Source organism: Choristoneura fumiferana, chromosome 8 (genome assembly GCF_025370935.1).
Source record: "Choristoneura fumiferana chromosome 8, NRCan_CFum_1, whole genome shotgun sequence".
Lineage (NCBI taxonomy): Eukaryota > Metazoa > Arthropoda > Insecta > Lepidoptera > Tortricidae > Choristoneura > Choristoneura fumiferana.
The window spans coordinates 9,500,674-9,528,643 of NC_133479.1; the positions used below are offsets into that span (position 1 = coordinate 9,500,674).

The 27,970-nt window shown below is 38.1% G+C and overlaps 1 protein-coding gene across 2 annotated transcripts; it reads left to right on the top strand.

Annotated features, from left to right (window-relative positions):
• Positions 1-358: 358 nt before the first annotated feature.
• Positions 359-27,955, top strand: LOC141430381 (uncharacterized). 2 transcript variants are annotated; one of them, XM_074091057.1, is made up of 9 exons: positions 359-473; positions 5,643-5,745; positions 10,826-10,957; positions 12,898-12,956; positions 14,554-14,723; positions 15,272-15,427; positions 19,217-19,374; positions 20,357-20,411; positions 24,557-27,955. In XM_074091057.1, exons 1-9 carry the CDS (start codon positions 399-401, stop codon positions 24,789-24,791), a joined length of 1,143 nt encoding a protein of 380 aa, XP_073947158.1. In that variant the 5' UTR covers positions 359-398; the 3' UTR covers positions 24,792-27,955. The 2 variants fall into 2 exon arrangements, with proteins under 2 accessions (XP_073947158.1, XP_073947159.1); XM_074091058.1 differs by lacking the exon at positions 15,272-15,427.
• The last annotated feature ends 15 nt before the right edge of the window (positions 27,956-27,970 follow it).

Below are 27,970 nucleotides of genomic sequence, written 5' to 3' on the forward strand. Positions count from 1 at the left end.
CATATAGACATATTCCCTTGAGGATCATGAGGATCATTGCGAGCACTATGGAGTTTTTTTTTTTCACGGGAAAGAAAACTAACGAAAAAATTCAAACTTTTAATTAAACCTTTGTGAAACTGACCTTTTAAGCTCCCTGGTGTCGTGCAATGTAGAACAAAATATGGCATTCCAGCTTATGTAGATCGAGTTGAATAGGTCCGGAGAGCTGTGGCTGTATTGTCTAATGCCCTAGCCCTCGCGATCGCATTCGCAATCTCTTTTTATCCTCATGTCATACCGTGTGACAGAAAGAAGTGATGAAAACGGCCGTGATTCCGAATGCATTAGAGAATAAGGTCTCTGGAGCTGAGAGGCTGCATGCGTGCGCAGAGCGGGCGACGCGCGCGGCAGTCGGCATGCGGCGGGCACGGAGCGTGACGGGGCCGCTGCGGCGCGCCCACCCCGCCTCGGGGGCCACTTGGAACGTCCAGGTACACAAAAACAGCATAAAAATACATGCTACGCCTTAACCACACACACATACCCGTAAAAAAACAGCTCTACCACTGCTGATATCACGAAACGTTTAATATCACTGTGATTTTGATTTAGGTACCAAAAAGACAATGTTGCAAATGTTAAGGCTTAGAAAACCAATGTGACTTGTAATTTTATAACTGAATTACTGCGTGAAACAATAGAAGTTGGCAGTCGTTTGATGATCAAATGTAAAATGTTACGCGAATCCTTTGTTTTCATTTTAATTTAAGTGAAGTGAGCATTTCAATGAACGTCCCATAATTAAAAATAAAATCGATTAGTCACCGGTTTGTTCGATTGAGTGAGAGATACAGAAGATACCTAATTAGCTAAATAGTTAAGAATAACATTATAATTTTTTGTTTCATATAAATTTATTCGCTTAAGGCAGATCACCGAGTTGAATTAAAACGACCGACTGTGGCGTAGTGGGTATTTCATAAAATGTATAAGTTTATATTAAAAATATATTGTAAACATTACTGAATAATTAAGTAGGTACACCTAGCACAATGTACCTAATACCAATGATATAAATATAATTTGCGTTTACTTTGTGTTGAAAGGGCCCTTTATGTATACCTCATTAAGTTAAGTAAGTTATTTGAAGTAGCATTCATTATTAAACCACCGACTCAACAGTTGTCCTAAAACTTGTTGCGCACGCAGCCTGCTGAATACGTTAAAACATTATCATCAGCTTATAGGATGAATGAAAATTGCGATCGTTTTCCCTTCGGTAATTGGTCGAATATTGACATCATTAGGTACATAATGATGATCGGAGATATTGTCAATATAGGCGTAGGTATTCTGAAAGACGATCGCTTTGCTTGCATTAATAAGAATTAACGTAATAACTATGCTTTCAAGAGTATACGTAATAAAGAAGTAGAAAGTGACCATTATATCATGAGTATCATGACATGAAATTAGATTGCATTATTCTCTTCGTACTCATTGTAAAAATTGGCGTTGCGGCTTGCCGTAACATTATGCTGAGTGGGGCCCACTTTATACTATTTGATCTTATTTTTTTTATTCTTTCCATCTAATGTATTTTTATGTGTATCGAATATGTGTAAATAAATGTTTCTCTCTCTCTCTCTCTCTCTGTCACGTGCGATATATCATTTTATGTATTATTGGTAGAAAGTGATTCTCGTAACATGTAAATAAATAAAAAAAAACATTTGTGTCACCTATTTCATAAGTGGCAACTAATGAACATGCTTTTTAGGGTTCCGGAGCCAAAATGGCAAAAACGGAACCCTTATAGTTTCGCCATGTCTGTCTGTCTGTTTGTCTGTCTGTCTGTCCGTCCGTCCGCGCCTTTGCTCGGGGACTATCAATGCTAGAAAGCTTCAATTTTGCACGGATATATATGTAGACTATGCCGACAAAATGGTAAAATAAAAATATTGTTTTAGGGTACCTCCCATAGACGTAAAGTGGGAGTGTTTTTTTTTTTCTTATCCAACCCTATAGTGTGGGGTATCGTTGATCGTAGGACTTTTAAAACCATTAGGGGTTTTCCAAGACGATTTTTCGATTCAGTGATTTGTTTGCGAAATATTCAACTTTAAAGTGCAAAATTGGACGACCGGATGGCTAAGTGGTTAGAGCACCTGACTATGAAGCTTGAGGTCCTGGGTTCGAATCCCGGCCGGGGCAGATATTTGTGTGAATAACAGGAATGTTTGTTCTCGGGTCTTGGATGTTTAATATGTATTTAAGTATGTATTTATCTATATAAGTATGTTTATCCGTTGCCTAGTATCCATAGTACAAGCTTTGCTTAGTTTCGGACTAGGTCAATTGGTGTCAAGTGTCCCATGATATATTTATTTATTTATTTATTTAAAATATCATTAAAATCGAGCGTCCCCCCACTCCTCTAAAATCTAAACCGGGGGTGGAAAAATTGAAAAAAATCAGGATGGTAGTAAGTATATCAAACTTTCAAGGAAAACTATTACAGTTAAGTTTGCTAGAGAATTATTAGTAGTTTAAGAGTAAATAGCAGCCTTAGGTATAAAATATGCCTAAACTATGGAAGATTCCGTATAAAATACGAAATCCTTAGAAAAGTATTACTTAATTTTTTCGTAATGGCTACGGAACCCTATTTCGGGCGTGTCCGACACGCTCTTGGCCGGTTTTTTAGCCTGTCAAAACACGTTACGTTTCCCCTACGAATAATAATAATAATAATAATAATCATATTTATTCAGACTTTTCAATCCATATTATTATTCGTAGCGTTTCCCCCATTTACATATATGTCACATAACACATTGTATGTATGCTAATATTGAACTGTGACGTATCACATTATTAGCCGATGCAATTGATTAATTCAGAATTGTTTAGAGGTCAGAATTGTTTATTTTGAAGCTGAATGAAATTTTTGAAATTAAGTCTCACTAACAACAACAAACAATTATTGAATAATTAATACTTACATAAGGGACAATAAATGAATTTTACAGCTATTATTTAATATTAATATTTCAACATTATTTAATTTGGTTGTGTGACCTAAAGCACACTAGGCCACACCGTACAAAATACGCGTTCTTGAATCTACATAGGCACGACGATGTCTCTACACGCGTCAATGTGTGCGTAAGATACATAGGGCTGACTATCGCAAAACCTTAATAAGTGCTACCAATGACATTTAAAGGTACTTATGTGTAGGTATGGCTTAGATAGTGCAAATAAATGTAATCGATAATCCATTGACTTATATTTTGTTAGTAAATATATATCGATGCGTTATTCTTACCTATTTATAAATGTGTGTGTCTGTGTATTTAAGCATTATAATTTTCAATTACAATAGATATACGACTACAAACTTAAACGAATTATTCGGTAGGTAGTTATTTCATGTATAATTATAATTCCAGAAATCATTATTTATTTAGAAAAAGGAAGTAGGTAGGGTACCGTTACCATTTCGCAAAATAATTGCTCCCGAACTTAGTGCCGTGCGGCCGACAGGTACATCGCGTTGCGCACCCGACTGCTTTCCTGCGGTTCGGTTTTCCTGCAATCTGCGCTTGAGGGGTGGGGTAACTCGAACCGGTGCGGGGCGGAGCGTGGCCATTCTGTACGTTAGTACTATTATATATTCTGTGCCTAAAGTACCCGGCGATGACGACCGGAAGGCCAAGTGATTAGAGAACCTGACTACGAAGCTTCGTAGCAACCCGGGTTCGATTCCCGGCCGAGGCAGATATTTGTATGAATAATACGTATGTTTTCTCTCGGGTCTTGTATGTTTAATATGTATTTAAGTATGTATTTATCTATATAAGCATGTTTATCCGTTACCTAGTACGAGTATTCATAGTCATAGTGCATACAAGCTTTGCTTAGTTTGGGACTAGGTCAATTGGTATCAAGTGTCCCATGATATTCATTTATTTATTATTTATTTATATTATCTAATAGCCAACAGCCATTCTATTTTATTTACTTATTATTGTTAAATCGAGTTTATAGAATAATTAAAATATGTTTACTTAAACAATTATTAAATAGTGAATACTTACATAACGGGCAATAAATGAATTTTACAGTTTAATTAATATTTTAACATTATTTAATTTGGTTGTATGACCTAAAGTTTCCGGGTCCATTCTAAGGTTGTAAGTGAAAAAAAAAAGTTTCAAAATAGCGGGAGTTTGTTTTGCTTTTTGCACGGAGTTCTTGAAAGTTGAAAGAAATAAAAGAGTTAATCACTATTTAAACGACTTTTTATCGGTGAGAAGGTGTAACTTTGGTGAATTAAGTGATGCAGAAATGTTGACGCCGCCAGAAATAAAACAGGCGGCAATGGAACTGACCAGTAATGAGGGCTATCGCGTATGAATTCGCCGCTAGAGGCGCTAGTGTAGCGTGAGGTCTCCGAAATGTCAAATCTCATAGTTTTTGGTGAGCTATGGGTTTATTTATAATGAGGGCTATCGTTTTTGTCTCACTAGGTGGCGCACTGTTGCGTGAGGTTTTTAAGTATGTCTTTCAAAGTCTGTTATTACGGGCGTGAAAACTAAGTTTAGATTAAAATCATATTTAATACACCTTACAACCGTACCATAAAAATATCGAGCATGCCACAGTGTTCCATAGTCCCCGTTTTGTTCGGAAAAAAGGGAGTACAAAGGTTTCCGAAAGACAAAACCTGTCTCAAAACTCAGACATTCATTGCCCCGGAACGCATATTTGCCATAATTAATTTCAGATATTGCAAAATATTCACAAAATTATTCTAATTATAAATAAACCCGCGTAGCTCACCCAAAAACTATGAGATTTGACATTTCGGAGACCTCACGCTACACTAGCGCCTCTAGTGGCGACTTCATACGCGATAGCCCTCATTAGAATAATTTTGTGAATATTTTGCATTACCTGAAATTAATTATGGCAATTATGCGTCACGAGGCAATGAATGTCTGTGTTTTGAGACAGGCTTGTCTTTCGAGAACTTTTGTCCTCCCTTTTTTTTTTCAAACAAAACGGGACTGCGCAACACTGTGGTTGCTCGATATTTTTCTGGTACGATTTTAAGGTGTATTAAATATGGTTTTAATCTAAACTTTGTGGTCACGTCCGTAATAACAGACTTTGAAAGCCACACATGAAAACCTCACGCAACAGTAGCGCCATCTAGAAAGACAAAAAACGATAGCCCTCATTTGATAATTTGCTACCTTTAATATCGAAAAATTAATTTATTTTCCGTTATGTAAGTATTCAATATTTAATAATTGTCCATGTTTGACCTCATAGAAAAAAGTAATATATGCAACTATGCAACTATTCAGAGTCAGCCATTGAGACACTCATGCGTATTTATTATGATATTCGGCTTCGCCTCGTGTCATCAATGACCAATGATCAATGTCATCGCGTCTCAATGGCCCTTAGTATGTTACGTTATGATACAGTTGCATGAAATAGTGTAATCTCACCCATCCTGGCACGATAAAGTGGCCCTAACTGAATCCGGTGGTCCTGCTCACGGTTCCATGAGGCCTGGTGCTGCACGGTGCTGTGCTGGCGGACTGGAGCTAGCATTAACTGTATTAACAACGGCTGTCTCGCAGGTGGTCCGTGGCAAGATGAGCTCGAAGTGCCTGTGGCACGCGTGCCGCGCGCTCTCCGCCGGACTGCTGCTGATGCTGCTGGGCGCAGCCATGGCGGTCATAGGTAAGTATCAGCTCCCAGAGGGGATACATTATATTCATATTTTCAATTCAAAAATAAGGACATATTCCGGGGACACTATTCCTGGAGCGGTACAACTTAGGAATCTTTCAAAAGCGAACCTATGTCTCTCAAAGGGTGCATGGGCATACTCGTTTTCCCCCTCTTATATAATAAATCATTGTAACCTTAGGTATTTACGAGATGTTCTTATTTCTAGCCAGTACAAACATGGACCCTACAAGGGCGTAGCAACATTCATAAGTCTTTCTATATTCTAAATTTAGATAGGTATTCTAACTTTGAAAAAACCGAAGAAAAAAATAATAACACGGTGATCAAAGTTAAACCGTCTGTGGGGTTACTTTTGTACCCTTTTTTTTTTAACGGCAATCGATAGTAACCCTATACAGCAGCATTTGTACCAAAAAAAAAGAAAAAAATTGGTGAACAGGGTCAAAAGTTACAAGCACTTTTGTTGTTTTGGGGTTACTTTGATCTAGAATAAAATTTCACTTTAACGAATAATACAATACAAAGCTATACCTAAATAAACTTTTGGCCTGATAATATTCATTGTAAACGTTTCATCGCACTACCCACTTTGTTAATTTAGCAGTTATTCAAGAATTAAAAATAGTAAAAAACATTACTTATATTTTCACATTTGATTTGTGCCGTTGCCATTGCCAACCACACTTATTCACTGCGTCAGAGTAAATGATGAGAGTAACTATCGGAATTACCAACCAGATATTCGTGTTTAAAAGTAAAATGGAAGTTTTTATCAAAGTCACCCCGTGATTCAAAGGAACCCCAGTTTACGGTACTAAAGTTGTACCTACAGTTTTCTTCTTGAGTATACCTTTCGGAATTCAGAGACACGTAGAGACGTGAGCAACATCACACCTCCACGGGAGAGACCATTATGTTATTTAGTTAGTACGAAATAAAGTCACTTCTCGCCGTACCCTTCCAAGGTAAACATAGTGGTCAACAACCTCGAATGTATCGTTCCCAACGAAAACCGGGTTTGACATGAACGTTTATGATCTAGTCTTTTCTATGTTCATTTTAAGATCCACCTTTTGGGGGAGGATACTAAAGTAATATGGTATGTATTAGATCTTTTAAACTACGCAACGAATTTTAATGCGGTTTTCACCATCGAAAAAATATATGTACACGTATATTACTTATAGGGTTATTTTTGATTTTTGTTATCTTTTAAGGGATCCTTCAACAGATCAAACGAAGTTAACTTCTCTGAGACACTAATAGTGGCCTAACCTTTACTATTTTTAAAAGACAATCAAGAATTAAGCATCGGCAGTTTAGCCACTCGTCAAGATAATGCACCACAAATGAAAAATAAATAAAGGCAAATTAGCAAGTTCTTGAGTGAAGACCGCGAATCGGCAGACGTGGCGTCGTGGGACGCCCTCAGACTAGGTCGAGCGATGATCTTCGAAAGGTGGCTAGCAAGAACTGGATAAGAGTAGCCGAAGATCGTGCTCAGTGGTGTGCAATTGGAGAGGCTTACGTCCAGCAGTGGACTAAGATAGGCCGTTGATGATGATGATGATGATAGCAAGTGATGTACCAGTTTAAAACCTACAGTAGGTACATAGGATTGCTTATAATACCTTAATGGCTTTATTTTTACTGTTATCCGAAGGAATGCGTCTGAAAAAAAATGTAACAAGCAGCTCTTTCCGTCCTGAGTTTGCATAACAACTAAAAAGCTTACCTAATGAACGATTAAATTATTTTCACCTCTTTCACGGCCGTTCCATTATGACACACACAAACCCACTTAGCAAGTACTCTGCGAGCCCATTAACGGCGACCACGCGTTTGCAAATTAGATAGACAACCGGAATTGTCGCACTTCGGCGTTCGAGGGGGACGGGTGAGGGGGACATCCGCCAGCGTTCCGGACCTGACACATCCGGCTTGCAGTTTCCGGTCTGCATGTTGATTGGGTGCACACGTACATGAGCATTTAATTACTAATGTGCTGTGTATAAGTGTAGCATTCCGATGCTGGCGACCGCGACCTGCGACCGCGACACGTGACTGCGACCGAATAGAGGCACCCACCGGTTGGTATGAATAAGAAGCATTAGCGGATGCAAGTGACTACGTCGCTTGACTAAGTTCGTGTTCGTACTAAGCAGTGGGTCGCGCGACCCGGTCGTGATCGCGTGTCGCAGTCGCTAACATCAGAATGATACCTTAAGCCCTGTGTTACGATATTTGCTATTTACTTATACACGACTACCTAACCTAAAGCGGCGGGCGTGAGTGAAATGTGGCTCTGTATAAATTAAATTTACACATTTTACACTTCTCATCGCAACCCACATTACGATAATTACTTTTTCACCTCAGCACCTCAAACAGGCAGGTTTTGCTATGAGACATCAGTGAGCAAAATCGCATTTTGCTCACTCCGTGAGACAAAGTGACTTTTTTTTTTTTTTTGAAATGCTGAGTACAGGATTGGGTCTACTCACTGAATTCCAAATAATTGAACTTCACTTTGATCTGTCACTTTCACTTCAACACGAAAAAAGCGAGAGATAGGATCAAATGTGTTGATTACAATCTTAAATTAAATGTATGGTATTAAAAATATATATCGACATATTTCCAAAATGTAATTTTCCCGATCTTTTAATAAAATAAAGTATGCAACCAACCTCGTTGCACGAAAGCCGCGGAAAATCTATTTATGTTTATGTAATAGAAATCTAAATCTTACAAATTATATTTATTTAATAATTTTTTTAACAAATGTATTAATCAAATCTTAATAAAATCATATTTAAAGGTTTAATATAAAAAAATTAAGTTGACAACCTTTTCAATCCCGAGGTGAGGCTTTTTGCAGTATTAAAAAATAAGTATGACATTAGTACAAGAAGTTAAATTGCATGTTATGAGTATGCGAATTAGTATTGTACTGTACTTCTTTTTATAAGGGTTTTAAATGTAATTATTATATTTGATAATTTCGGATTTATTTAAAAAATGTGGTTGTTTTGTAAACAGGTAGGTATATGTGCTTATGTTACATTTAAATTATGTTCTCGCTGCTGAGGTGAAAAATTGTATGTGTCACACGAGACCAAAGTTTTTTTGCATCTCGTGTATTTAAATCCCTCGCTGATCTCAGGATTCTAACCTAGAATCACTCGCTGTCGCTCGTGATTCAATTGTAGAATCTTCGCTTACTCGGGATTCAAAATCAACACTCGCAACAAAAAACAACTTTGCTCTCTTGTTGCACAAATAACTATTCACCTCAGGGCAGGTTAATGAGTCAAGCAAAATCGCATTGGCTCATGTGAGACAAAGCTTTTTTTTGATTTTTGAAATAACAGGATGCTTTTAATTCCAAATATTGAACTTCACTTTAGCTGTCACTTTCACTTCACACCAAAAAAGCGAGAGATAGATCAATGGTTCATTACGATCAAATTAAATTATTGTATTTCGATACCTAAATTACAGACAACGAAATTTGACATGTACTTTTTCCCGATATTCGCAATAGGGATAAAATCTGGAAATAACAACGCTGGGCTTAAGAGTCAAGAAATTTGGTATGTAGATAGCTGGATGTTGAAATAACACATAGGCTACTTTTATTCCAATATTCCCACGGTTAGTTGTTCAATCTTAACACCACGATAGATTTGGGATTTCTAAGTATGTATCAAGAAGTTTAGGTCAAATACAAATGTTAAGTTACGAATTCTTAACTTTCAGGACTTTTTTAAAATAAATCGAACTCTAGTATCAATACTAAGGTTAAAGTCAATTTTTCAAGTTTCTTTCGGATTAAAGTTTTAGTAAACATTTACATGTACTTTAAAATCGGCACATGGAAGCCACGCACCCTTCGCTCCATCAGGGGCGAGTCCCAGCGCTGCGCCAGCATGCTCAAGATGCTGTTTGAGCTGTGGCGAAGCCGATTGGCTAAAGATGTAACTCTTTTCCTCATGATTGTCGGAAAGCAATCTGTTTGCGCTTCTGCAAACATTGCCGAAGCGCTGCAGTATCGCCGCAGCCCGAACAACCTCCTGAACGCATCGTTATATTGGACACGCAGCACCCCACATATGCTCGCCGCGTGAAGTTAGCCCACAGACCGCACGTGTAGAAGGTCTGACAGTAAGCTTTAAACAATGTGATCTTAACTTCATTACTACAACGTGCGAATCTACGGGCCAACATGTTACAACGCACACACAGAGCGCGGCGCTCCCTCTCAATGTCCTGGACATCCGACATACTCTCCGTGACCCAGTGACCCAGGTATTTGAACTTGTCTACTCTTTTAAAGGAGTACCGCAAAGCGTAACTGGGTGCATTGTGTAACTCTTGTTACCCGCTTTAAATTGCAAGAGCTCCCCAGCGCTCCCCAGCGCTGGTCTCTTTTTCTGGTTTTTCTGTGCATCCATGTTTCAGTTTGTATTTTCGATATGGTTTCACGGGATACCCGTAAAAGTAACAAATTTGGAGTTGAAATAAAAAATACAAAAAGACTCCAAAAAACCAATCATAATTTGATTGCTTAGTAGCGACATCTCTTGTCTGGGTGAGCGGTTGGTTCCGAAAGAGTGTGACGTCTCTCGATGAGAGCGGAACATAGATGTCGCTAGTGCTGCTGCATAAGTAGCGTAGTAGAAATAAGCAACCTGAAATATGTATGCATAGGAAAAATTCGTGTCTAGATTCCTGTCCAGCGGTGGTGTAGGGGTTATAGCACGCAGCACGGATTGCTGAGGACCTGGGTTCAATTCCCAGCGCTGGTCTCTTTTTCTGGTTTTTCTGTGCATCCATGTCTCAGTTTGTATTTTCGATATGCAAAGCTCACTTTTCGACGCGTTATACTTGAGTCCATGGGTCACAGAATACGTCTCACAAATGTTCAACAGTAATTCTAATGCGCTGACTGAGGGGCTGAGCAGCACCATGTCGTCAGCAATGCGATGCCGTCTCTATTTGTTTTGTTCGAAAACGTTTCCGAGAGAATACCATTGTATATTCATGAACTGGTGTTGTGTTCCAGGGTACTACGCAGACACACTGTCGGTGGACGAGGAGGTGCGCGGCAACGCAACTGTGTCGGTGAAGGACGAGGCCCGCGGGTTCCACCTCAACAACCTGTCCTACGCCGGCCCCATCGTCATGGGATTCGGAGGTTACCAGCACTAAAAATACATAAAAGAAAACCGGTCAAGTGCGAATCTAAAGTTTACTATGTCTAAAGGGCCTCCGCTAACACACAGGGGTGCACGGCTTGGTGCCCGCGCAGCGTGCTTGTTTCGTGCCATCTAATAGAGTAGAGCAGCGTTGCGTGAGGCGGGGCTCTGCTCTATTATCTATATCTGTGATTGAAAATAGCACGCCGTGTGGCGGTGTGGTGCCCGCGCTGTGCAGCCGCGCGAGTTAGCGAAGGTTATTTTCGCGTACGGTTCCATACAAATTTTTAAGCAAGAAAAGATAATACCTAATATGTTTGTTTCATAGAATTTGATTTTTTTATATCATCATCCATCATCAACCCAGCCTATATATGTCCCACTGCTGGGCACAGGCCCTCCTCTCACAATGAGAGGGCTTGGGCCGTAGTTCCTACGCGGGCCCAGTGCGGATTGGGAACTTTACACACACCATTGAAGTGCTTCGCCGATGTGTGCAGGTTTCCTCACAATGTTGTCCTGCACAGTAAAACACACACACCATATTTATTTTTTATGAAGTTTTCTCAGTTTTCTCACAACTAGTTACACATACCACACAAAATATTAATATAAAAAACCGGCCAAGAGCATGTCGGTCACGCCCAAAATAGTGTTCCATAGCCATTACGAAAAAATGATGTAATATTTTTTGAGGATTTCGTATTTTATACGGAATCTTCCAAGTTAAGGTATATTTTATACCTTAGGCTGCTATTTAAGAGTCAAACTACTGATAATTCTCAAGCAAACTTAGCCGTTATAGTTTTCCTTGAAAGTTTGATATACTTACGACCATCCTGAATTTTTTCAAATTTTTCCGCCCACCGGTTTAGATTTTAGAGGGGGGGGAGACGCTCGATTTTAATGAAAATTTGCACTTTAAAATTGAATATTTCGCAAAAAAATCAATGAATTGAAAAATCGTCTTAGCAAAACCCTAATGGTTTTAAAAAACCTATCCAACAATAGCCCACACTATTTTATAAAATATACCTAAACTTGGAAGATTCCGTATAAAATACGAAATCCTTAGAAAAATATTAGGTACTTAATTTTTTCGTATTGGCTACGGAACCCTATTTTGGGCGTGTCCGACACTCTCTTGGCCGGTTTTATTCCAGAAAATTGCGTAATTCCCGCCGGATTCGGACTCTTTCACCGAGGGTTCCGTATAAATTTGTATATGTTTTGCAGGTGGTAGGACCTTGTGCAAGGTCCGCCCGGATTGCTACCACCATCTGCTCGCTAATCCTTCCGTGAAGCAGCAGTGCTTGCATTGAGAGTAAGATGAAATTAACGTTAATCTTAGGCCTCTAGGTTGGGCGCGTCAAGGTGTTGCAGATGTTTATGGGCGGATCTCTTACCATCAGGAGGGTTTGCCGTCGTATAAAATATTTTATATATATATATATTTATTATATGATGTAACTAAAAATTTACGGTTTTCGCAATTTTTCTTTATCTGTTCTATAAGACGTTGCTTATTACCAAATTTCAAGATTCTGAGTTCATGGGAAGTACCCTGTAGGTTTTGATTCCCTTGAGAGTTTCGAAAATTTGCGGAAATTTGCGGCATAAACAGCTGTATCTTTTGATTGCGTTGGCTTAAAGTTTGATTTTTTCACAGCTCCAAGGGACAGTAGACCTGAGTATTTGACATAAATTTCAGCTTGATACCTCCACGCATTCCTGAGAAAAAGGGTCTTGACAGACGGACAGACGGACGGACAACAAAGTGATCCTATAAGGATTCCGTTTTTTTCTTTCGAAGTACGGAACCCTAAAAAGGAAAAATCTACACTGAATTATTTTTAAAGTCGTTTAACTAATGTTGTTTAGTTTGAAAAGTAATAGGGCCTTTCCGGTATAAACTTCACTTCTGATTTATTCGTTACAGGTTTCATAGTGGTTGCAGCGTGCGTAATGACGTTTGAAGCTCGCGACAGTGCCGCGAAGGTACTGCCCTTGGTACTTACCAATTACCTACTAAAACTAGATAAGTAATGTTATGCGTAAGTAAATAGATATAGGTATAGGTAGAGCTAGTGAACAATAACCAAAACTTGTTATAAGTACTTACGTGATTTGATTAATATATGTCAGCGTCGGCACTAGCCTTTGATTAAAGTAGAGCGAGATAGTCTACACCACTTCCGCGCCTGTCAAAGGCGCCATATTATTATTTTTGCACCGGCAACAGGAAAGTGGCGTCCTTTGCCATTTGGCGCCTAGAGCGATCGCTGCTCTTGATCTACCCGAGAAGGGCTACTACGAAACCAGAAACTCGAAGTTCGTATCGTACCGTCCCTCTCGCTCTCGTATTAAATAGTATAAGTGTCAGAGGGACCGCACGACACGAACTTCGAGTTTCGTAGTAGCCCTGCAGGGCCGGCGCTGTAGATCAGGGTTTCACAAAGTGGGGTACGCGAACCCCTAGGGGTTCGCTATTCGACGGTAGGGGGTTCGCGACAAGGTTTACGTGATGGTGGCTGCAAGACTGGCAAGATGATTAAAATTGGTTTTTGGAGTCTTTTTGTATTTTTTATTTCAACTCCAAATTTGTTACTTATTTGTTTGTTGTTGTTTCAGTTTGTATTTTCGTTGGCAAGATGATTCTTACCTATATTTGTTACCTTTTATTGAAATCAATAATATACATTATATTATGATGATGATTGAAATAAAAATAAACTTAGTTTCTCCAACAGCCAATTTTATTACTATCTTTGGGGGGGGGAGGGGTAGGGGTTCACTGTCGTCTAGAAACTTTAACAGGGGTACGTGGAGCCATAAGTTTGAGAAACCCTGCTGTAGATGATTGACATGTAGTTTTTTAATTGGTAATAAGATGAATGAGAGAGAAAGGAGTGGCATTAAAAGCTTCAACCATAGGTATTGGTGTTACAATGTGCATTTATTTATTTTATTTGTATGAGACGCACCTTATCGAGGCACTCTGCACTCAATAAAGGGAAATTATTTTGTCTATTCCAATAGGCAGTTCGAGAATTAAAATGCAGTGTTTTATATTGGAATTGTTTTGGAATTTTCGATGAATGGTGACAATTACCCTATGAGATGAGCTTTCTTATTTACTAATGTTAGAACAGCACGATCCAAACGGAGTATGGCGATATTTTTGACAAATTCGTTATTTCCTAGTAGTAAAATTTCCATTCTCTCTTTTTCCCAATATGTTTCTTTACTAAAGCTTATTTTCATAGTAGCGTTTTTTACAAATCAGTGTCGACCGCGGAGCTCCTAGTTCTGTGTAGTTTTGGCCCTTCGGGCCAATGGAAACTTAACGTAACCTAAACCCAACCTACGTTTCTGTGTCGACTCTGATTGGGAAAAAACGCTACTGTGAAAATAAGCTTCAGTAAAAAAGCATATTGGGAAAAAAAGCATTTGGGAAAAAATGCGAATGAAAATTTTACTACTAGGAAATAACGATTTTGGGAAATGATAGCCCTCCCCTCCCAACGGACACACACGGATATATGCAGTGAAACAGGTCGTTCGATAACGGAAAACGGATCAATTTGAATGCCAGGTGCCGCCAGCGCGGCCGCAGGCGCTGCCGCGGCCGGTGCCGCGCCGCGGGCCCTGCGCGCCCGCCCGGCTTGACCAGCTCGGCGTCTACAGACTACCGCATGTCCTGCCGCTGCCGCACTCACTTCCGCTCGCGCCGGTCTTCCGACACCGCCCTCCGCATTCCACTAAGTACGTCTGTAGTTTGAGCGGCGGGTATTTCGATTTACCATTAGTTAAAAGGCTATGGATGAACTACGTGGGATCATGTAATTTTTGTAAATTAGATTCCGTAATATTAGCAAGCGAGAATTGAGAATTGCGTTTTTTTTTAGAAGATGGCGTTGTAACTGGTTCTTATCCAGTAGTTGCGTCAATCTTTAATTTTCATTCAAAATCATTCAATGTTTAACAACCTACCGATAACGGCTAGACAGTGGCTGAAAAATCGAAGATCGTCAGTCTTTGTCAAAAGAATAATTTAAAACAGTCTGTGAAAAATAATTTTGAGCTTCATGCGTATATTTGCCGTGGGCTGTACCTAAATACCTAAATCAATCCGCTTAGCAATGAAATCCATACTTCTACGAAATAACCAAGAATGACAAAGAATAGCCACGTAATTTATAAACAGCCAAGTAAAGCTAACAGCCCCTCATGATGCCCACTGCCCCAGTTCTGTTGCTTCCCAGTCCGCGTCATCCCGTCCTAGAGCATTAAAGCCCATCATAGTAGGGTAGTGTGTGTGGCAGAGGCGGCTCGCGGTCGCGCGCGCGGTTCGGCTCGGCGCCCGACCTGCGCGGCGGCGGCGCGCGCGCCGTGCCCGTGACCGCGCTGCGCCGCCCGCTGCGCCGCTACGCACTCTCCGTGGACGAGCCCCCGCATTCTGCCGTCAGGTACTAATTCAGGCAACATAGTTTGAGCCCTTTGACACCTTTCTGCCCCTATTTAATAAAAGTTTAAATAATTGTTAAGTTTCTCATACAAAAAAGTGACAATTATGTAGAATTGTAGTAGCACTTATAAGTTTTATTAAATAGGGGGAAGAAAAACTGCGAAATTATATGGGGGGATTCACTTCAAGTCAGATTTGGGAAAAGGTGGCCCCATCAGCTTTTTGATGATTCTGCCAATGTCGAGGTAATGCTGCAAGTTTTAGGTGAGATAACAACCACCATCTGCAACAAAAATACAAAAGATTTCAACACATTACATAATAACAACTATTGTGGTAGCATATGATATATATGAGGGATTGAAAATGTACCTTATCATTGTGCACTAACATCGATCATCACCTATTAATTATATTTTCTGGGGTTTTTAGCGAGCAACCGCCGAGTCATTTATTCGACATTGTCAAAATTGTCTCCCAATGCATAGAGCCACATTTTTTTTTAAACTTACCTATACCTAGGGACTATAGCCGTGTAACTGTCCCAGAGCTCAAGCTATATAGCGTCTGAATTATAACACGGGAAAGCTTGAACGTTTACACCGATGATGCAGTATACACAAACAGAACCAGCATCAAAGCCTCTTTTACAATCTTTAGAAAACGTCCGCCGCGGATTGCTCATCGGAGCCCTCACTGTAGCGTAACTTCAAAGCGTGATCGATGAACGTTAACGATGCCTTGAACTAAAATGCGCTCAAGTAAATTAATTTGTATATGTTGTGGACCAAGTGATAAAACTGACATTTTTAGGGTTCCGTAGTCTTCGCCATGTCTGTCTGTCTGTCTGTCTGTCTGTCCCCGCTAAGCTCAGAGACCGTTTGAAAGCTGTAATTTCGCATGAATATACAATATCAGTCACGTCGACAGTAGCAAAATTTTTTTGCGTACCTCCCAAAGATGTGAAGTGGGGGTGTTTTTTTTCTCTAGTACTTAACCCTTTAGTATGGGATATCATTGGATAGGTCTTTTAATTAATTTAACCATTGGGGGGTTGCTAAGACGATTTTTCTATTCAGTGATCTGTTTGCGAATATTCAACTTTAAAGCGCAAATTTTCATTAAAATCGAGCGTCCCCCCTCTGAAATCTAAACTGTTGGGTGGAAAAATTTGAAAATATGGAGAATGGTAGTACATATCAAATTTACAAGGAAAACTATAGCGGCTAAGATTGCTTGAGAATTATTAATAGTTCAAGAGTAAATAGCAGCCTAAGGTATAAAACATACCTAAACTTGGAAGATTCCGTACACAATACGAAATCCTTAGAAAAATATTACTTGATTTTTTCGTAATTGCTACGGAACCCTGTTCTGGGCGTGTCCGACACGCTCTAGGCCGATTTTTTCATAATTCCGGGCATTATGTATGAATAATGACCAAGATGAAATGGCAATTTGTTAATAACTATTGAAATCACTAAATTGCCCGGGCATTATACATAATAATTTATTGAATCAGGCGTTACTTTGCGGAGGTCCATATCAATGAACTAAAAGAATTTCCTTGCTCACCCACGACCTTACGATATAGCTATCGTAAAAATCAAGGTAGTTAGGTAGTTTTGAAGGACGGTTAAAAAATGTATTAATAATTTGTGGGTAGTTTTGTTTTGTTTCATAAAACATATGTTGGTACTTGGGGAGTTACAGTGACAAATTAAAACGGTGGTTGTGGTTCGTTACAAGTTCGTTAGTCTAACAACTGATAGCATGGTGTACGGTTGTGTCACTCTGAAGATGAGCTCTGGTTGAGTTCGAAACGCGTCAGTGTAGAGTGGTGGTGGTGATAGATGGGTTTGTGTGATTTGTGTGTATTCTTACAGTGTGGAGGTGGAGGAACTGCATGAACACGCATATTTTGCATAATATCGTAAGGTCGCGGGTGAGCAAGGAAATTCTTTTAGTTCATTATACATAATGTCTATCACCTATTGGGCAGAGTAATAAAAATATGTGCTTCATTACTATTATTTCTAATTTCGACATAAAAAAATTTTCGTTTTATAGATGCATTTACCTATATAATTAAATATCTAGCAAAATCTGTAAAGTACGTATGTACTCTTTATTGCACATAAAATAAAAATACTAAAAAGGGGTCTCTTCCAGCTAACCTAGTAAGTTATCTATAATGGTTGAATTCAATTCTGTCGCAGTTGAACCGCAGTTGATTGAATCAGACTTAGTTGGCCAAAAATCAGTTGTAATCAAATTGCCCAACGATCATGTAGAATATGAAAATGATAAATAATGAAGTTAAGATAATAATTATCACTGCCCGGTGTAGCTTGTTATTATTTATAATGCCCTTATTAATCACTAGGTCCATAACATACAAAACGAAGTAGAGTAAATCAAACAATGTATGTAGAACTCAAAAACATAAGAAGTAAAACCTAGCACCGTTAGAGATATTTTTAAAGTAAATTTAAATTTGTGTTTGGAAAAGTGCTTCATCGGTGGTAAACGGTACGTTGCAATGCACTATCTTCCATGTGTCCTGTTGCTATAGCTTTCACTTAGAAGCCTATTATAAAATAACTTTAACGCTTATTTGTTTATAGTTTATAGCATGGTGTGATCCAAAATAAATGTAGCAATTTCATCGGTAAGTACCCCTAACAGAATCTTAGATGTTATGGTTATGTATGACGGTAGCATGATGATAATAAATTCGATAATTAAAAGTTATTACAAATATGAAGTTTCAGATGCATGCCAAATGTTTCTAATTAGCACTTGAGAGACCCTTGCCTACGGGTTATTTACATGAATTTGTTGAAAGAGAAAGGAGAGGCGATTGCCCAAGAATAGTACGCCAGGTAGTAAGAGATATGCCTTTGGTTTCACGAGTTTTAGTTTAGGAGTTACAAGACTTTTTAGAGTAAATAAATGAGGTAATAAAATAGAACCTATCATATCCTGCTTAAATTATTTGAGAAATTTTGTGAGAATACGAGTATTCAAATATTCGAAATTTGTTATTCAATCATGTTGTTATGATTGATCGACAGATTTGGATGAAAGTTGGCAAACAGATAGTTTATAACCTGGATTAACACATAGGATACTTTTTATCCCGAAAAATTGCATAGTTCGCGTGGGATAGCGGTAATCGGATTTTTCAAATCGAAGTTGCGGACAACAACTAGTAATTAATATTTATTTTTTGTAAAAGGTTTAAAAACATGATAAGTAAGTAGTGCGTATTTTCGGATACGTACTTTTTGGTAGGGTCAAAGTAATACATGCCCCTTATTAACTTAGATAATTAAAGACCCTATTAAGTATTACTAAAATTCATGAATTTTATGAAAACCACCATCCATCACCCATCCATCCCATCTTCCACCATCTTGCTCGCTAATACTGCCGTGAAGCACAAGCACTGCTTCGGCGTGGAGAGTAAGACAGCCGGTGAAATTACTGGCACTTGAGGTATCCCTATCCCATCTCAGGCCTCTAGGTTGGCAACGCATCTGCAATACCTCTGGTGTTGCAGATGTTTATGGGCGGTGGTGATCTATTACCATCAGGAGACCCACTTGCTCGTTTGCCACACAGCCGAGTAAAAGAAAAAAAAAACTTAAAACTCGTGAGCGCAAAAGTAGCGCACGAAGGAAACGAAAAGAAATACATAGGTACCTAGGTATGTTAACATTTCCATTTTTTAAATACGTATTGTTTGTGTGAAACCCTTTCGTGTTAACGATAATTAGTATCACAGCGCGAGCGCAGCGGAGTCGGAGTGCGGGTCGCAGTCGTCGCTGGCGCTGGACCTGCACGCGAGCGGCGCGTGCGCGGGCGTGACGCTGCGCGTGCGCGACAACACGCGCCGCCGCCCGCTGGCGCGCCAGCAGCGGCTGCGCGACGACACACTGCACCGTCAGTATATTATACGACAGCTACTACTTGTACGACATATAATCACTACTTCTTCTTCTTAAATTTAAGAGCTGTGCTCTTATAGGTTGAGTAATCGCCACTCCGCACGGTCTTCGGCCAGCTGTTTGACTTCCTGATCTTAATCACTACTACTGTGCCAATTTTTCGATAATAGTCAACCAACAGATGTACACAATAATGGTTTTCCATCATATTTTATCGGAAAGTTCGTGTTTATCGTGCTCAACTAGCTTCAATAGGTACACCTACTATCGTGCAGCCGTTTTGACATTTGACACCAAATAATTAAGTTCCATTTTAGTGGACATGAAAATTTCACTCATTTAAAACAATAATTGATTGACACTTCGGGTGCCCGTCGTATTCCGATTTTGATCCGACTTTTTCCGATGGAAATACACTATGTTCTAGGTCATCGTTCATCCACGATTACCTCTCATATTTCATTTATAGATTTTTTTTACCGTATAACGGCAAAACCTACTAGACACTGGCAAAATTGTCCTCCAACGGACAGAGCCATATTTTTCTAAAAAAGCAACCAACCAACACTATGTTCTAAATCTGATGGGCTACTACGAAATTCGAAGTTCGTGTCGTGCGGTCCCTCTGACACTTATACTATTTAATATGAGAGCGAGAGGGACGGTAGTAGCCCTGCTGCTGTACTATATATTTTACTACGAAGTCGGAGTGCGCTGTGCGGGCGTGACGCTGCGCGCAGACAACTTTTGACAACACCCTGCACCGTCTGTACATTATACTAGACTATAGCTAGTACAAACAACCACTACTTGTACTACTACTGCTACTACTTAGTACTACTTCACTACTGCTGTTACAATCTTTAACCACTGGTGGCAATGTGTGTTGATACCAGTCACAATACCTACTTAGTTACTCTTTATAAATAATGTCTTGTTGGTTGTACTTTCAATACGTCACATTCATTATTTTACAGCAACGCCTGGAGGAAGTACTCTTAATGTCGACGGGGCCGAAGATCCAGTATCAAAGTGAGTAAATTCAAACAGTATTGCGATAAGTTACGATATTACAATGGGTGAAATTAAAAGTTCTTAGAATTTTGTATGCTAGAAAACAACCAAGTACTTATTAGGGTTCCGGAGCCAAAATGGCAAAAACGGAACCCTTATAGTTTCGCCATGTCTGTCTGTCTGTCTGTCTGTGTCTGTCTGTCTGTCCATCTGCGGCTTTGCTCAGGAACTATCAATGCTAGAAAGCTGTAATTTTGCACAGATATATATGTAAACTATGCCGACAAAATGGTACAATTAAAAATAAAATAAAATGTTGGGAGGTAATTAAGAATCATAAAGGGTTGAAATTTTATTTTTTTTCATCCACTCCTATAGTGTGGGGTATCGTTGGATAGTTCTTTTAAAGGCTAAGACGATTTTTCGATTGAGTGATGTGTTTGCGAAATATTCAACTTTAAAGTGCAATTTTTCATTAAAATCGAGCCCCCCCCCTCTAAAATCTAAACCGGTAGGTGGAAAAATTTGAAAAAATTCAGGATGGTATAAGTGTATCAAACTTTCAAGGACAACTATTACGGCTAAGTTTGCTTGAGAATTATTAGTAGTTTAAGAGTAAATAGCAGCCTAAGGTATAAATATACATAAACTTGGAAGATTCCGTATAAAATACGAAATCCTTAGAAAAATATTACTTAATTTTTTCGTAATGGAACTCTATTTCGGGCGTGTCCGACACGCTCTTGGCCGGTTTTATTATACTTTATATTATCTTAATGACATTTATTTTTCTCGTCTGTCGTTTGTTTTTTTGGTGGTAGATAATGTTAAATTTGATGTATCATTGATGTATGTTGTACCGAGCTAGCACTTTTTAAGGTTAGCTAGCCGGAGCCAAAATAGCAAAAACGTAACCATTTCGTCAAGTCTGTCTGTCTGTCTGTCTATCTGTCTGTCTGTTTGTCCGTCTGTATGTCACAGGCATTTTACTCGAAAACTACAAGATGTATATCAATGAAATTTGGAGTACAGATGTCTTGTCAAAGCCGCTATTTAGTTTTGTAGTTAAATTACAAAAAAAAATATTTAAAGGGGGGGGGCACTCCATACACGTAACAGAAATTGAAAAAAAGTTTTTTTTAACTTGCATCAACGTGTGGCGCATAGTAAGGTTTCTCAAAAACTTTTTTGATTAAGTGAAGATTTCCGGAAATAATCGCTCCCAAAGTAGCAAAAATTGTGTCTCCCCCCGCATCTATCTTGTAAACCGTTTGTCCAAAAAATATGCAAAAAATATGGAAAGGTAACGCTTAATAAATACTTTCAACGAAAATTGGTTTCAACATGATCGGATATGCCGTTTTTGAGTTATTGTCGAAAAACTGCGCTTCTCAACAAAAGTACGTGAAGATACGCTCTTTTTGTGGAAATAGATTTTAAGACTGTAGTAATAGTAGGGGAGCCCACGATACTAAATCGGGATTTACTCGAGCGTCATAGAGACCTATTGGATTGCGAAGCTTAGATTATAAAAAGAAAAAAATGTCATATAATATATACCTTTTCATCGGTGGGAGGAGTTGTTATAGGTTTTCAAAAATGTAAAAAAAAACTGTTGCATGGACATACTCGAGTGCGTCAGATATTGATATCATCCATGTCCTACGTATTTTTAAAAATGTACGTATGTTCATCTGATTGTTTCCATGATGGGGGTGGTCGCACGTAAGGGTTGAAAATGAAAAAAAAAAAAATAATCGAGCGCGTCAGATTTTCTAAGGGGATGTTGAGAGATCCTAAAAAAAGGCTCTTATATAATAATCTGACGATTTGGATGTGACGCTAATTCGTGGCCATTATTAGAATGTGCATAAAAAATTCGCCATTTTGAAATACTCGAGTGCGTCAGATTAAGATATATATGGTTCATCTTCATGCCCTAGACGTGCTGTCTCATAATCTGACGATTATCTGGAGGGATTCGTCTAATCTGACAATTATTTTTTTTTATTTTTTTAAATCATTGAACTTAATTTATTGAAAAGCTCAGGAAATAGCATGCAAATAAAAAATTGTATCTTTTTTTAGGTACAATACTGTATTTATAAGAAAATAATTATAAAAAATATTTTTTTTTGAGTATTTTTTCTCAATTATTAGTAAATTAATAGTAAAATTACCGGTAAAAATAACGTTAATTAGGTAACGTTACCATAATGTTAAGTTACCAATTAACGTTATATATTTTTACCGGTACTAGGTATTTTTTTGATTTTTACCGTTATTTAACGTTACTTATAGTGTGAATTTGGTAACGTTAACAAGCCCTGGTCATGGCAACAGAAACCAGAGTGTGGACGGAGTGAGAGAGTAATAGATAGAGAAAGAGTGAGAGATAATAATGATAATGATAATGATAAATTTATTTGTCAAACATAGGTACAAAAACAGATCTTATTTAAATATTTCATAGAACTCTATGTTATGTCTATGTATGAGAGGAATAGAAACGCGGAGAGGGGAATATAGGCATCACGTAGCTGCACGCAATAAACTTTATCGATGGATGTTTGTTATTTCGGCTTGTGGAAACCGTCAGATTATATATTTTTCGTAATTCTTGAATTATTCCCTTCAAAATAATAAAAAATTTAGCCACGCTCGAGAATGTCGAGATGACGTTTTTTTTACAACTTTCTAGCCCTACCCCTTCTTTACGTCACTCTCAAATTGTCAGATTAGTAGAATATACACGTTTTAGTATGTAACTAACTCATCCTACCTTAATCTGACGCGCTCGGGAATTTCAGATGATGAATTTTTTTTTACTAATCTGATCCTTTATCTTTGACGAGCGGCCATGTATATGGGGCTCATAGTTGGTGGAAGGACTTAACCGGGTACAAGGTATCCCCCTGTATATTAATCTGTCGCGCTTTAGTAAATCCCGAAGTCCCCTCGTGGGCTCCCCTACTATAAGTGTTTTAATTGTTTTATAACGCACATATATAATATTACTTGATTTTTTTCTTCATTGCTTCGGAACCCTATCTTGGGCGTGTCCGACATGATCTTGGACGGTTTTTTTATTTTGTTTTTTATTCCCTGAAATTTTAAATAATTATACTTAGAAGAACCTATTGTAAGACTATGGCAGTACCGGCCTTTTAACCAGTCACATCACAGTCGCAGAAACACAATGATTTTTTAACATTATAAAAACTTTAGTGTTAACAAACTATACCTATTTCAAGTACACTGAACTTAAGTTGAAATCCATATCTGGGGTTGGGCAGCAATTAGCGAAGGGTATACCTTTACTTGCCCGAATTTCATGTGCTATAATATTCAACCGTCATAATATTGTTTCTTATAAATTAATTTGCACTACTCATTGTTTACCATATTAATCAAATTACAGAATCTTTGTTTCCCATAATATTAATTTCAATAATTACATTTTTCATAATCATTGTAAGCTATAAGTATCACATGCCATCATGTCATTTGCCACCCATGTAAATAGTGAGTATCGACACTATATACTGATAAATCCCATACGTCAAACAAGCCTTTCAATTAGGTAAATTTTACCCACATAGGTTAGGATAGGTTAGAATTGCGACATTTGATTTGTGCGAGTGAGCTAAGCGAGCGAACAAGACGGTTTGTAGCAGAAGCGACTCGGATAGGTTAGGTTCAGCGAAGCTCCCACCTTAGCCTTCGATGTTAGATAGTTTTTTTTATAGCAGCCCGGATAATAAAGATAATAGATAGATTAGTAATAGAAAAAAGCAATTTTAATCAATCATAATCAGAATAAACACTATTCAGTATGGCGTTTGAATATTCTATTAAATAATATTATTGCACTTAATAATATGGAAAACAATACGTACTGCATTCGTATCATTAAAGCATCTAATTTTCGGGAAAATAAGAATATATGAAATAAATTTTCTGGTAAACGAAACATTCGGGCAAATGAAGTTTCGGCCATATGAACTTCGGGAAAATGAAATTATATAACTTTCGGGCAAACAATACCTTAGGAAAGCTTTTGCGCTATTCAGAACCGGGAAAAATCCGTAAATCATCCTGAGAATCGATTGATCAAGTACGTATTCTTCATACTTAATATTAATTATAATGAGTTGTTTCAGAATCAATGCGGAAGAAACGAGCAAAAAAGTTGGAGACATACATTTATCGGTGGATCAAGATGCGCGTGCAAGCAGCGCCCCACTACCGGCGCAGGCGTCGCCTCCGCCGTCGCCGCGGCTCCTCATCACGCCCTGCCCGCTGTCGCCCACCGACCCTGACCCCCCTGACCCCGAAACCTCCACCCCCGATACTACCATCACCATCGAAGACGCCGAACCCCCGCCCGCCCAATGAGAACGACCTCCGTCTCGGAACTCCGAGACAACCGCCGATGCTTCCGCGCCCACAACGGACGACCCTTGTTGATATATTTTCTAAGTGTTATACAATGTTTAGTTTACCTAAGCTTTTATTAACTTGTATTATTTACACGTTTTTCGATATGTCCTCATAAGCGAAGGCAGTTTTCTGTAGTATTCACTATTGTATAGTGAAGTGTGGTTGGGACTGTTTATGACTGTTGCATGTTGGTTGGCGCCGAAGCCGCGCTGTAGTCGTGTTAGCGTTTAGATGCTGTAGTCACTTTTAGCTATTTCGTAACGCTCGAACTTGCCCCCGGCTTACGCATCCTGGCCTACTGTTTACTTACTATACTGTTTAATTTTGTTTTCCTATAGATAACTTATTGTTAAATATATTATAAAAGACTGATAAAGCGAATTTCGTAAATATCAAACCTTATAACTTTCATAATTATTAAAATAATACTAACATTAACATACCTAAATAAATTAAATTACCTTATAACTAAGTAATCTTGATAAATCTCAACGCCGTACGAGCGGTACGAGTGAAACATTTATCCGAGTTATTTTTCACGTCCCCTTTTTCTTGAGTAGGAATTTTAGATTCAAATGAATAAAATGGTAAAAAATGTGATAACATTTTTGAGTATAGATAGGAGTGAATATTAATATGTTGAATTTTATTTGACGTTTATAAGTATGTTCTTATGTACATATTAAACTAGCTGTTGCCCGCGGCTCCGCCCGCGAAGATTTTGTTCCCCGCAGGACTTTTGCAATTTTTCGGGACCTTTGGTAAGCCGTAGGTATTCAAAAAGAAAGAAGAAAGAAGAAGAAATTTGAGTTCTTAGGAAATTCTTAGGTACACATTAGATTAGAATGGGGCCCGTGACGGATCCGTCACACGGCAGACCAGAGGTGAACTATTCTACATTCTTCTCCGGGACTCAATCTATCTATGTACCTACCGAATTTCATCTAAATCGGTTCAGTAGATCCAGAGATTTCCCCCTACAACCTTACAAACTTTACCTCTTTATAATCAAAATGTTCTAGTCCTTACTATTTCAAATTTCGAACTCTACGGCCCTATATGAGGCCATATCTTAAAAATGCATTTAACTTCTCTAAAGCTTAGAAACCTTCAAATCCGGTACAACGTATAGTAAGGTGATTTTGGAGACATTCCAATTTTAAAGAGTATTTGCTTGCTCCAAGCTTTTATGTGAGTTCAACCTTTTTTGAATAAAATCTGATTGAGTTTTCAAACATGTGTCAAAATAAGTTGTAATTTCTTTAAATCAAAAGCACTAAGGAGTATTGATCAACTTCGAAGCAAATCACCCCCAAAATTACTTTCTATTCTACCCCCTTTTAACCGCGTTAGGGGATAAATTTCAATAAAATTCTAAACACATCTTCCATCAGTTTTGTTAATGAATGTTTATGCAAAATTTGAAGTAGATTGTACCAATACAAACCCATACAAACCTTGCCCCCCTTTTTCACCCCCTTAGGGGTAGGATTTTGGAAAATCCTTTCTTATCGGATGCCTACGATCTGCGGTTTAGGCTGTGCGTTGATCCGTCAGTCAGTCATTCAGGACAAAGCATTTTATATGTATAGATTATGTGCTATGTTGAATTAGCCTGAAATGATAAGGTTGATGCACGAACATCTGGATTTGGAAAGTAGGATCTTGAAGAAGTAGGTAGTTACATAGTATTTTATAGGTCGTCGTTCACATTAGTCAATTGAAATAATATCTCTACCAAACAACGACTTCGCAAATACTCGTCAAAAATAAAACACATAACGTATTGATTTATCTTATTTTTATATGATTTTACGTATTAATTGATAACTTACCTTAGTTTAAAATATTTATACTTTATCTTAGCTTATGTGTACCGGTATTTACCTACATGCAGGTACATTATTTTTATAATTTCTTTCAATTATCATGTATCCTGTCCAAATAAACGTTGTTTTTGCCCTCTGTGATAAATTACATGACGGGAATAGTAGTATGCATTGATTAGGTTGACTAAATTTGAACAGGTTTATGTACTTAATGTCGTTTCTGAAATCTTTCGTCCAATATTTCTAACTTAGACTAGAAACATGTAATTTGTGTGGTAGACGTCGAAAATGAAGTTATTAATATAATTATACGGACATGAGGGGAAAAGATGGAAATATTCACAACAGAAACTCGCATATGGCCTAACTGTTAAAGCATATTTGATCGATCTATATGGTCATACTAGATCTCTTACGAGTGTAAGGCGAAATGACATGAATGAAATGGTATTTGAAGATTTAACGACTTCTGGTTAATTTAATACTGGCTGAACAGCTAATAGATTAAGAAGTAGAACAAAGTTAGAGCTATTAACCAATGGAGTGGAGTTTGAAATAAATTGACATATTGCTGCGGCGATGGCTGCATACTGTTTGGACAGTCCAGTAGTGCTTGAGCGTTGGGCAATCATATAGGTAATAAGAGTGATATCAACAGCAAATGTTAAGATATTGCGTGGCATAGATAGTAAATAAAACTATTTTTTTTATGAAATAAAAATTAATATTTCACAATTGTAATAAGTACCTATTTAAGTACAGATACGGCGAGTTGGAAATCCAAGTGAGAGGCCTTTGCCCAACAGTTGGACATTACAACAGACTAATGAAATGAAAAAAACTAATGACCAAATAGCTTTGTTCCATGTAGGGGATAAAGGAAATACCTACTAAATATAAATAGTGAAAATCTTAAGCTGGTTCCATGTAATAGACAATCACCAATATGATGCAGAATTTTATAGCTGCTATAAAATTCTGCATCATATTGTTAAGTGTCATAAGGGTTATCTCCCTTGTTACCTACAACTCTATTGGTTAATTTCTCTATGAAGTAGAGCTACTTAGTTTTAAATAATTCTGTGTTAAATAAATGTTGTCTCCCCGAACGACGGAGTCGTTATCTGACTGATCGCCAATTCGTAAGTTGGTCATTTTTATACAACTTAGAAAGTTTTGTATTGATGTGAGTGTACAAAATTCTTATGTAAGTATAGGAAATTAAAACGTGTACTCGATCCAAATGGTTGTTGTGATGTCTATTAAAATTGTTGATGATACAAGAGCTTTTTTTTCAGTCTTTTC